The 12,228-nt window shown below is 38.4% G+C and overlaps 1 protein-coding gene and 1 pseudogene across 2 annotated transcripts in view; one reads left to right on the top strand and one right to left on the bottom strand.

The window, feature by feature from the left end:
* The window catches only part of LOC145785062 (low molecular weight phosphotyrosine protein phosphatase-like), a 122,462-nt gene that overhangs the window by 79,963 nt on the left and 30,271 nt on the right, over nucleotides 1-12,228 (top strand). The window contains exon 1 of one of the 2 annotated variants that reach the window (XM_082596767.1): nucleotides 10,387-10,434. The exons of the other annotated variant lie outside the window; for it this stretch is intronic. Coding sequence (XP_082452893.1) covers nucleotides 10,407-10,434 — 28 coding nt within the window. The 5' untranslated portion in view covers nucleotides 10,387-10,406. Of the gene's footprint in view, nucleotides 1-10,386; nucleotides 10,435-12,228 lie in introns of those variants that run through there. 2 annotated transcript variants of the gene reach the window in all.
* On the bottom strand, nucleotides 4,949-5,044 carry LOC145786027 (U6 spliceosomal RNA; annotated as a pseudogene).

Raw genomic sequence — 12,228 nt, 5'->3', positions numbered from 1 at the left:
ACAAACAAGAGACAGCTCACTATTATTATTAATTATACCAAGGGATGCATGTTAAAGCAAGCTGTGTAATCTCACATCATAATACAGGTTGCTGTCTGGTTCATCAGTATCCTCAATAGTGGCTATCTTTTGAACCTAAATTTTAATAAAAATAATATTTGTTAAAAAATAGACTTATCCACATAACCAAATTAAGACAATAACAATAAGCAGTACTGCAACATCACTTTTCACTGACCATGACTTGGAATATGACAAACAGATAATGATGATTAACATATCTCGGATATGTCCTCAAAATGTTTTGAATATCATAATTTTAAAATGATACACATAGATGGCAAGTAAGAAAGGCAATTAAAGTAAATTGAATCACTATCATTAAAAGTAACCTTTACAGCCTGTTTCACCCTTTGCGGTATCAATGTTAAGCTGCTGAAGAAGTTATGCATTCAGTAAAAGGTTACCTGAGCTTTTAAGAGAAAGGGAGATGATTTAGCAACAGAATATGGTGCCAATGGAGCATTTAGTGGACCGAATTGTGTTTGGCCAAGAATGTCACATTTTGCAAATACTCCAAACTGCTTTACATCGTCACTTGTAATTCCTGAGTGTTAATACAAATAATAGAACGTCATGGTTGATTTTTGCAATAAAAATCACTAACACTCTAAATGCTGACACTGCTTCTAAAAGCTTTCCAAATGCAGACCTATTTTAAATTTAATAAAAACAACTAGGTAAATGACATTAGCATTGCCAGAGAATTCAAACTACAATATCAGAGACATTTGCCACGTAAGTTAAACAACATTTTGGTTTAAATGACAGGATTTTCGGCTTACCTATAAAAAGGATATCTGGCAGTGTAGATCTAGCTTTATTTTCATTTATCACCTTATCAGTGACAATGTACACTGGAAGCTTAGCACTACCTTCATCAGCAATGTTAAAGTGACCATCCATTACACATTTAAGATCTAATCAAAGAGAAAATTATTAGTAACATTTAGGCTAACTACAAGTGAATAGACACCATTGTCATAAAATTAAAAATTTAAGGAATGACCAGGACACGATAGTCTTCTTCACTGCCTATTTTATTGACTAGTTGACAGAATAGTACTTGACCACAAGATAGAATCCTTTAAGACTGCATTGTTTATTAACTTGACTGTTAGTTTCAGAACAACAGAATCCAAACATAGCAAAATGAGAACACCGAACTATTGACAATTCCACTACCGAAATACTAGCACAGGTAGGGGTGTTCAATTTCGATTAAGGTGATATTCGAAATTCGTTTTTCGTATCGGACATATTCGAAATTAAAGCCGCCCTTTCGGCTGAAAGTAACGCGAGTGGCGCGAAATCTGTCTTGTCGCATTTTGCAAGCGAAAAAAGACTTCTGCATGCGCATCGTCGATCACGTGACTATCACACGCTCTCGCGGGTCTTGCACCAGGGATGCCAGGTTGGCATTTTTAATGCCAAATTTCACAAATTTCTCTCAAGAATGAAGATAGCTAGGTTGTGCAATAGCAGAAAGTGTAGACTGAGCTTTGTCGCATTTTTATCCATTTTTTACCGAACTCATACGCGCCTAAGCCGTGGGGGCAGGGCCGTAGCCAGACCGCAGAGCAAGGGGGGGGGAACTTTTTTTTGGGGGGGGGCGAAAAAATTTAAATGGGCAAAATCATTATAATTGTAGCTGTTGCTCGAGAATGTTGAGATTTTGCCAAGGGGGGCGAAATTTTTTTCAAGGGGGGGCGATGCTCCCCTGGCCTCCGGCTGGCTACGAGCCTGCGTGGAGGCCTGGCCCCCACGCATATTTCTGTGTGGGGGAAATTTTTTATGCTGTATTGATACATAAAACAATAGATAAACTAGCGATCGGCAGCAGGAAAACAATTTTTGAATGCAAACCGCAACCGCAATTTTCATGTCGTTTCTTTCAATAAAATCACATTTTGCAGTGTGGTGAATAGTTGTGATATTCGAAATCGAAAGTCGGAAATCGAAAATAAATTGAATTTCGAATATTCAAATAATCGAAATTGAACACCCCTAAGCACAGGCCTCGAAATTCACGGCGGTCATGTTCGCCGTCACAGCATGTGATGTCCGCGGGAAGTACCATCTAGATCGGTCATATTTGTCCGCCGAGAAATAACACAGGAACTAGCGATACAAATCGTCATTGTATAGCACGAACAATTGTTGCAAGAATATAATTTCCCGCATCTAAAAAATGTAAATAATGTATCCCTTAGCTTCCATTCAAGCAGGAAAACTTTCGATTTTTACGTTGCTTCAACGATTGATGACATTGTATCAGCGTAACAAAGGTGAATTCTTCGCTAAGAATCGATGGGAGTACCGGTACTTCTACACTAATTACGCGCAACTTAGTTCAAGTTTTACGTCACAATGTCTGGCTTTGATCTCCGAGTAATATTGATAAGGCAAGGTTGTTTACAAAATTAGATTCTACGAGTACGCTATTACAGCAAGATGCAGCAAAATTTGTTAAGTTTTGGTATTACCGTGAGAAAGAAAAGGCCAGAGAAAATTCACTTTCGCTAACATGATACGCAAAAATAAACCTAAAGAAAAAAGCCTAGTGAAACTTTGCACATCAGAAAAAAAGTAGCGTTGGTGTAAAGCAGGGGTCGGCAAACTGCGGCCCGCGGGCCAAATGCGGCCCGCGGACAAACTTTTTGTGGCCCTCGAACGATCTTACTTTTAGTGCATAAACTAAAGTTTCATCATTATGTAGGCTACGCATGAATTTATTTTATATGATAACACAAAGCCCTTTAACATGTGTCCCGACATTACTTGGTAATCCCATGTACGCTACAAAATTTCTCAAAATTGAAAAATGAATTACGCAAAGAATAAACTTCGCTCTCGCCTGTCAGATCGTCATTTGAATGACGTATTGCAAATATCATCAACAAAGTTGCCAGTTGATTTAAACACCTTGGCCATGACACAGAAACAACATCATGCTTCACATTGATAAATGATAAGTAAATAAAAACAATGCATTGCGTTTTAATACGTGTTTGTGAAACGGCAACAAACACGTCTTATTGTGCAATAGACGCAGAAATAGGAGTTGCAGGTGCGCTATGATTTTAAGGATAATGTGGCGATTGTTTATAGGTTGAAATTTATGCGGCCCGCACGTTACCGGAAGTTTGCAGATTTGGCCCAGTAGTACAGAAAGTTTGCCGACCCCTGGGTAAAGGTTTTCCGACTCGTGCCCAGAGCATTATGACGCAAGAAGCCACACGACCTCGTTCGGTGGAAGTTAATCAGTTATGCAGCGTATTAAGCAGCTACGCGGCGCTTGGTCTGATGAAAGCCTTTCGGATTGACTTCTCTGAAAATTTAAAACACTCTGTGTAAAATATGAAAAAAATATACGGTACATAGGCTATATCTAGAGGTTGCCCAGAGCCGTGTAAATTTGGAATTTATAGCGAAAAATGTGCATATTATACTAGATGTCAAAGAAATAGAGTACAAGTGTTTTTTACATCATTCCATGATTGTATAGCAGTCATCAGTCCATGCTATCTGTGCTAACGATGAACAGCAAGCAGCAAATTCTGGGAAATGAGTATGCCTGGCTAGTCACATCACCTGTTCTGATTCAACATTTTGAACATTAGCATCTCTTTATTTACTGTGAGGGGACCAAGCTAACTGCTTGACGAAGGACCATTAATAAATTGATGCTTTAAAGTCCTAGCGTCATAGATTTTCATCAGAAGAACATCAACCATCACAGAGTAACACAAAATATTTATTGATTGTTCAACAAGTTTTTGTTCAGTTTTGAAATCGTACTGATAACACAGTAAATAATATATATATATAGTTATATACCGATATTCTATTTAGGATATTATACTGTAGGCCTACAATGTCCATGTCCTTAGTTAGACAGTATATTCAATATGTCAACCTAGAGTGCTATGGACTCATCGCTCATGGCTGCGATTGGACGGTTATTAAGAATGTGCTCCACTTCTACTATGAACGTGTGCAGAGCTTCATCTTTAAGCAGTCTGTCTTGTACAAGAGCGTACAGAACCTTACAGACAGTTCGGATGATACGCTCCCATATCCCACCTTGATGACTTGCCGCAGGTGGGTTGAAATGCCATGCTATTTCCTGTTTCAACATAGCATTGTGCACAGTACGGTACTTTGGTTCCAGTCTTGAAGAGCTTTACGAAGCTCTCTTTCTGCAACCACAAAGTTGGTGCCATTGTCACTGTAAACATGTGAGGGTTTACATCAGGGATCGGCAAACTTTCTGTACTACTGGGCCAAATCTACAAACTTCCGGTAACGTGCGGGCCGCATCAATTTCAACCTATAAACCAAGGGTCACCAAATGGCGGCCCGCGGGCCGCATGCGGCCCGCCACGCTGTATCGCTGCGGCCCGCGGAAGGTATCAGCGTACAAGTATAACCAAAAATACTTTTCTTGAGGAGTTAAAGAGCACGAAGGCAAAAAATACTTTCCGGGAAGCGTATTTTCGCTTTGCATACGATTCCACCGACCGACCAATCAGATTATAGTTCTAGGTGGGGGTTGCTTAAAGCTATTCCAATGCGATGTCCAGCCACACTGTAACAGTGGTTGATTAAAACGTCTGTTTTCGAATTTCGAAAATGTCTGTAAGCATAGGGTTGCTTATTTTAAGTTTGCAAATGTCATGTAAACACTAATGTGGGTTTCACCGTTATGATGTTTCACGACCAGTGTTCTCTTTATGCAAGCTTTTGTTGGCAAAATAGTTCGGTGTGCCAACTCAATTTATAATAAATTGGCAAAATATTATATATAAATTTAAAGACTTTTTCTGATTGTATTATGAAAATATCTAGCTTAGTACTGCAAAATGTTTTTTTTTTCTTTTTTTAAAGAAATATGGAACGCTTCACGATTTCGCGTGTCATCCTTGCGCAGGGCCATGCTAATCTTCTCTGTATCGTTCCAATTTTAGTATATGTAGGCTACTGCCGAAGCAAGTTCTGCAAAATGTTGTTAATCAACAAATTCTTGCCACGCTGATAGGCTAAGTATCGCAAGTGTCAGTTGTATACAACAAAAGAAAGACGGTTTTATAGACTTTCACAACAAGGATGAAAAACCAACTCATTGCTTTTTTAAAGGGAAGACTGTTCATGAATTACGATAGAATTACGATTTTTGGGTGATTTCTACAAGCATTTGTTTCATGGTGCCTGATTTCTTTTTCCCTGTTATTGGAGCCTATTTTTCACTGATATGTTTGTAGGTCACTATTGTTGCCTGTATTGCGATGTGTCAAACATTTCCTTGTTTACTAAAATTGTTAATTGCAAGATATCTTTTGTGAAGCGAAGTGACAACACCACTCTTGCTTGGCGATGCACATTCCGATGAAACCGCTCGCCTCGCTATAAGTGCGCAAAACAAGTGGCCTGGTTTATCAGGCATTGTTTAAAAAAAGTCAAAAGTGTTGTAAAAGGAGCTTGGCCTGGCAGTAGCGTTGTTCGATTAATTTTGTTGCTGCGGTATTCTAACATAAGTATGAACAACATGTAACGCTGGATACTGGGTACGAAATGCGTTCTTTTTTAGCATAAGAGTCAACCTACCTAACATTTTATTAGTGCGGCCCGCCACAGCTCTTCTTAGTGCCAAAGTGACCCGCATGCAAAAAAGGTTGGTGACCCCTGCTATAAACAATCGCCACATTATCCTTAAAATCATAGCGCACCTGCAACTCCTATTTCTGTGTCTATTGCACAATGAGACGTGTTTGTTGCCGTTTCATATCTATTATCAAACACCTATTAAAACGCAATGCATTGTTTTTATTTACTTATCATTTATCAATGTGAAGGGTGATGTTGTTTCTGTGTCATGGCCAAGGTGTTTAAATCAACTGGCAACTTTGTTGATGATATTTGCAATACGTCATTCAAATGACGATCTGACAGGCGAGAGCGAAGTTTATTCTTTGCGTAATTTATTTTTCAATTTTGAGAAATTTTGTAGCGTACATGGGAGCATAGCCGTAGGAGATGGGGGGGCAGGGGGGGCGGTCGCTCCCCCGCTGAAAAAAAAACGCCGCGAATTTGGGCAAAAATCTGCACTTATTTGGGCAAATCAATCTTATCATGATATTTCGACATTTTACCAGTTTAGAAACTTTACGTAATTGTTATAATTTATGAGATATATACATTAATATTTTCCAATCAATGTAAAATGCATTTTCATCGATTTTGAAAATTGTTGCATGTGGTATTGCAATTTGGGCACAATGATAAGTTTCGATTCAACACCACCTGCAAAAAGTAAAGTGTAAAAGAACATAATTGGCAAGCAAAGTTAAGCTTATTAGTACCGATATTCACCAGCATGTACATAGGCTGCATTTCTTCACAGGTGAGATTTCTAAGCTTGCTGGGTAGCCTGCTAATAACCTTATGAGGTTTTTGCTTATTACTTTATGTGCATTTTGTATGTAATATATACATTAACATTTTTCTTTAAATGTTAAATGTAGTGTCATCAATTTTGGAACTTTTGTATTTGTTATATTGCAATTTGGGCAGAATGTTAAGCTTCGATTCACGATTCAGTATATATCTGCAGAGTGTCAATGTAAAAAAATGCAATTAGCAAGCAGAGGTACCGGTAAGCTTATCACTGAAGTTCATTTGGAATTAGGATATACACTACATTTTTTCGCTGGTGGAATTTTGAAACCCTGCTTTGTACTGGTAATCTTATGAGGTTTTTTGCTTCTTTCTCTATATTCTACTAATGTATGATAGCCTATTTATTTGTAAAAATATTTGGGCAAAAATGTTTAGTTATTGGGCAAATCAATCTTACCATGAGTTTTCAAAATCTTTCTAGTTTAGGAATTTGTTTATAGTGTTGCATTTTGTATGAAATACATTAACATTTTTTTTAAATGTTAAATGTAGTGTCATCAATTTTAAAACTTTTGTATTTGGTATATTGCAATTTGGGCAGAATATTAAGCTTCGATTTAGTATATATATATATGATATATCATATCTGCAAAATGTAAAATAATGCAATAAGAAGGCAGAGGTAAGCTATTACTAATAATCATTAGGATATACACATTTCTTCATTGGTGGAATTTTGAAACCCTGCTTTGTACTGGTAATCTTATGAGGTTTTTTGCTTCTTTATCTATATTCTACTAATAAATTTATTTGTAAAAATGTCCAGTTATTGAGAGAATCAATCTTACCATGAGTTTTGAACATCTTACCAGTTTAAAAACTTTGTATATTGTTATAGTGTAATATTTTGTATGACATACATTAAAATTTTCCCATGAATGTAAACAGTGTCATCTTCAATTTTGGAAAATATTGTATTTGGATGTTGCAATTTGTGGAGAATATTAAGCTTCGTTTTAGTACCTGTGAATTTTCCAGTGTTTGATTTCATGTTTTTGTGGGCTACAGTTGAATTGTTTTCTATAAAAAGAATTTTTTGTATTAACTGCTGTTTGTGTTTACTGGTCCTAGGGTTGATATGCTCAGCTATTTACCATGCATGACACAGTATTATAGCAATCAATGATCAAATATACAGGCAAGTGTTATGTTGTTTTGGCATCCAATTCATGCAGTTAATATATCGGGCAATGTAGATAGTATGATATTGATGATGTTGTCTGTATTTTCTGGCAAGGATTGAGTTTGAAACTATTACCTATAGGATACTAGGATAGGCCTATGAGTTGTTTTAGTTCAGTGCCTGCGATTTCAGTAGTTGCTTCATCATGAACTTAAAATATCTTGGTAATGATGTTAATGAAAAAACATTGGCTACAACTTCACTGTAATGAGATCAATATTCATACTAATTAATAGCAACTTAGCTTTCTTCAAAGGTGCAAATTTGATGCTCATAGTATGATAAACTGTCGAATTCTTTTCAGGTTGCAAGGTTTTAAGTAGCATGGAGTAAGTAATGTTACTTTAGTTTGATGAGTAAATAGGTTGTCATTTTAGATTTTTTCAATGCAAATTTACGAACCTTGAGATTTTGAAATGATCTGAGGGCATGGATATTTAGCCACTGCTGTCCAGTTATTGTTGAATTCTCAGTTTAATTTGTTGTTGAATCCAGTTAGGCCTGTATATATATATACATATTTTTGTGCCACAAGAAAATTATTTCAATTTGATGGTTTATTAAGTTTAAAATTAATTCAGCCTTGTTTTGCTGCCTGTGTTTTTATAGTACACTGCCAAGTTGATCAATGTTTTTTGAATTTGATGACTTATTTCAATTTGATGGTTTATTTAGTTTAAAGTTAATTCAGCCTTGTTTTGCTGCCTGTGTTTTTGTACACTGCCAAGTTGATGAATTTGTGGAGTTCTTAGACTACACTATCTCAGAGGTTGTGAGTAATATTGCGTTTTTCACAATATGTTTGCAAAGGCAAAATTTGGGCAAGGTTTGGAAAATTTGGGCAAATTTTGTTCGCCCCCCCAAAATTTTTTACTCTCCTACGGCTATGCATGGGAGTACCGAGTAATGTCGGGACACATGTTAAGGGCTTTGTTTTATGATATAAAATAAATTCATGCGTAGCCTACATAATGATGAAACTTTAGTTTATGCACTAAAAGTAAGATCGTTCGAGGGCCACAAAAAGTTTGTCCGAGGGCCGCATTTGGCCCGCGGGCCGCAGTTTTCCGACCCCTGGTTTACATCGTCTGCCTATAAACCTTCGAAAGGCTTGCAAAAATGAATTTGTATCCATGGAATGGCAAACTTCAAGATGTACAGCTCTTGTGCTCAAACAGGTAAAAACACAGATATAACGTTTTGGAGTACTTCTTCCGGACTTGACATACACCGGCCCCATGTAATCAATGCCTGTCCAGTTAAAGGGAGGATAGTTGGGTGTGCCACGAAATTCTGGTAGAGGTGCCATAATCTGTTCACCAACCTTAGCATGCTGAAAGCGACATCGTATGCAGTGACGTAATGTTGATCGAACAGCAGACTGTCAGCGAATGAGAGTTTCACTGTGCCCTTCCAGCTCATGATAATGTTGGATCAGCAATCTTGTAATGTGGTGATCTGGTGGCATGATAATGGGATGTTTTGCATTGAATGGCAAGGAAGTGCGCTGTAGACGACCACCCACCTGAAGAATACCACAAACCAAGATAGGACACAAACGTTGCAACGGCTGCCACGTCGAACTGCGAAGTATTTTTTTATCCAATCTTGTGAAGACATTGGTTTTGTCGCTGTGATTATGCAATAGTTTGAATTGTGGGTTGAATCGCTGGTCTTGAACGAACTTGACAAGTTCTGATTCAGCAGTTTCAATCTCAGCAGAGGTGATCCGTGGTTCATGCTGCAACGGCTGTTTAAGTATAAACTTCGACTTAATATATTCCTGAAACCTCAGCAACCAAGCAACAGCTTTGCACAATTTGAACCAACTTGAGTACCGTAGCGAGTACACATTTCTTCAAGCAATTTGAAATCCTTCTTCACGTTTACAGCAAGTACCTTTACCTTGACTTCTGGATCATTGTTTGAGATTGGGTTCATTTCCGCAATTTGGTTTGGCCACTCACTGATTCCTTTGGTAAGAAATTGTGGCCCCGCTAACCAAACCATGGCCTTTTTATAGGCGCCTGGGCTTACACCACGTGAACCGATGTCAGCTGGATTGAGGTGTGTGTTGACATACCTCCATTGGCTTGTAGATGTGCAACCATGGATGAACTGTAAACGGTTTGCGACAAATGTGTGAAACCTTCTTGATGTGCAGGCAATGTAGCGTAGAACTGCTGCTGAATCAGTCCAGAAATACTCAGAGTTGATTGTGTATTCCAATTCACGTTTGATGAACTTATTCAACTTTACAGCCAGCACAGCTGCGGACAATTCAAGTCGCGGGATTGTTGTCGGCTTCAAGGGAGCTACTCTCGACTTCCCCTTCACAAAGGAACAGTGGACACGGCCATCTCCTGCTTGGAGTCGTAGATAGCCTACAGCCCCAAATCCACTTTGGCTAGCATCACAAAAGCAATGCAACTGAATGTCTGTTGGCGTGAAACCCATTGGTTTGTAGCATCGAGGCACAGATAGCTCCTGCAGCTTGGGTAAATGATTTAGCCATGACTGCCATTTGACTTGCACATCTGGAGGCACTAGCGTACGCAGGGGGGGGCATTGGGCCATGCCCCCCCTCCCCCCTTAAAAATGTTTTAGTAGTTAACGATGTAGATTAAGGCATTTAATATGTTTTGCATTGCTCTGTCAAAGCAATTAACAATTTTGTTTTATAGACTAAGCCAATACGGGATACATGGCCCAATCCACCTACCCCACCCCAGGTATGCCAATGTAGCACAATGTTCTGTAAGCCTATTATAGTGAGAGAGAAATGGGTAAAGTCTAAACTAAAACCATACTGGGATATCATGAAGACGTCTGGGATATCAATGGCCAGTGGTGTAGCCAAGGGGGGGAGGGTTACAACCCCCCTTTGGCACGCGTGTGACATCACGATATTGAGAATGATGCTTTCAGTCTCTTTATGCTTGGGAATGCGGAATGGCCCGTTTCCGCGAGTCCGATTCGGCTAATCCGATTCGGCTAGTCCGATTCGGCGAGTTCTCTATTCGGTGAGAGCCTGTTTCGGCGAGTGCCCTATTCGGCGAGTTTTTGAAATTTTATTTTTGAAACAAAGGGAATTATCGGGTACCGTAGCCTAACTGTTTTCACATCGTTTTAACGTCGCTAAACGTTGAAAACGTGCAGAAAGGAATAAAAATAAAATGTTTGAACTATTAAATTAAAATTCGTCATGTCAGTTCAGTTCAGTTGTTTTTATTTCTGACCATCATATCAATAACAATGCACGTCAACATAGCAAAGGTAGAAGCGACAAAACGCGAACGCTAAAACGTGCTTGAATTCGTTATGTCAGTTCAATTGTTTTTAAGGTAGAAGCGACAAAACGCGAACGTTAAAACGTGCTTGTGACCGAAGTAAGTTATTGAGTTGAAAGAAATTTGGCACGGTCGCAACACCTTCAGAAAAATTTAAGATATGAAGGGAAAATAAAAAAAAGAAAATGTTACAAACAAACAAAAAAATCATGTTTATATCTATAAGTTAGTACTTTTGAATAGTTAAAATGATTAGTTTGGATCAACAAATGAGTGGCCTACAGCTTGGATTGAAAGGAAATTATCGGGTACCGTAGCCTAGTTATCTCTACCAGCAAAACTTTGTTCCAAGAACCCAGTTAGCCTAGCTAACAGTTTATTTTTACATTGTAGTAACAGAATGAAAAGGCTAACCAAATGTGTGGCCTATCGTTTTAACGTAGCGAATCGTTGAAATCGTGTAGAAAAGGTAGCTTTTGCTGACTAGGATACGTTGAAACTGCGAAGCCCTTGGATACGTTGCATTTTTAAGATTATGCATTTTCAAGATAATGTATTCAGACGTTGAATCAATGTACAAATGAATTGTTAGGCTAAATGGGTTCTTGGAACAAATCGAAAGGCTTCCATGAATGTTTCTCAGTTTCAACGTATCCTAGTCAGCAAAAGCTACCTTTTCTACATGATTTTAACGTTTAGCGACGTTAAAACGATAGGCCACACTGCCACACACATACGCATCGACTTCCGGCGGGCGCCCCCCGTAAATTTATGGTTGAGGGGCAAAAAATGGCTAGTCACAAGTGATGTTTCAAAGATAAAATACTTTGCGAAAGAGATTTAGATCATTTAAACGGACTTAATGAATGCCGAAAGCGAAAAACAGCCTACGTTGCTCTTTCCCGCAAAACAGCAGCTGATCGCGAGTTCAGTGTTGCCAGATTTTTTGAAAAAAAAGAGCCCAAAAATGTGCCAAAGTGATTTAAAAGTAGCCCAATTTGCCGTCGCGACGTCGACGATCGAGCGACGAAGGCGCAAGCTTTCTAGGGGGGTTTTGGAGCATGCCCCCAAGAGTCATGGACAAAGCAACATCTTTGTCCATCATGCTGATTTTTTTGCGATTGCTGATTGTGTAGATACAAAATGCATACACTGTTACAACATACAAGAAGTAGAATGTTCAATATTGAATCAAGCATTGTTCAATAGAAAAAAACTTAGACGTGACAATGCTAT

Source organism: Aplidium turbinatum, chromosome 16 (assembly GCF_918807975.1).
Source record: "Aplidium turbinatum chromosome 16, kaAplTurb1.1, whole genome shotgun sequence".
Taxonomy (NCBI): Eukaryota; Metazoa; Chordata; class Ascidiacea; order Aplousobranchia; family Polyclinidae; genus Aplidium; species Aplidium turbinatum.
This window is presented reverse-complemented; position numbering and strand designations above follow the sequence as displayed.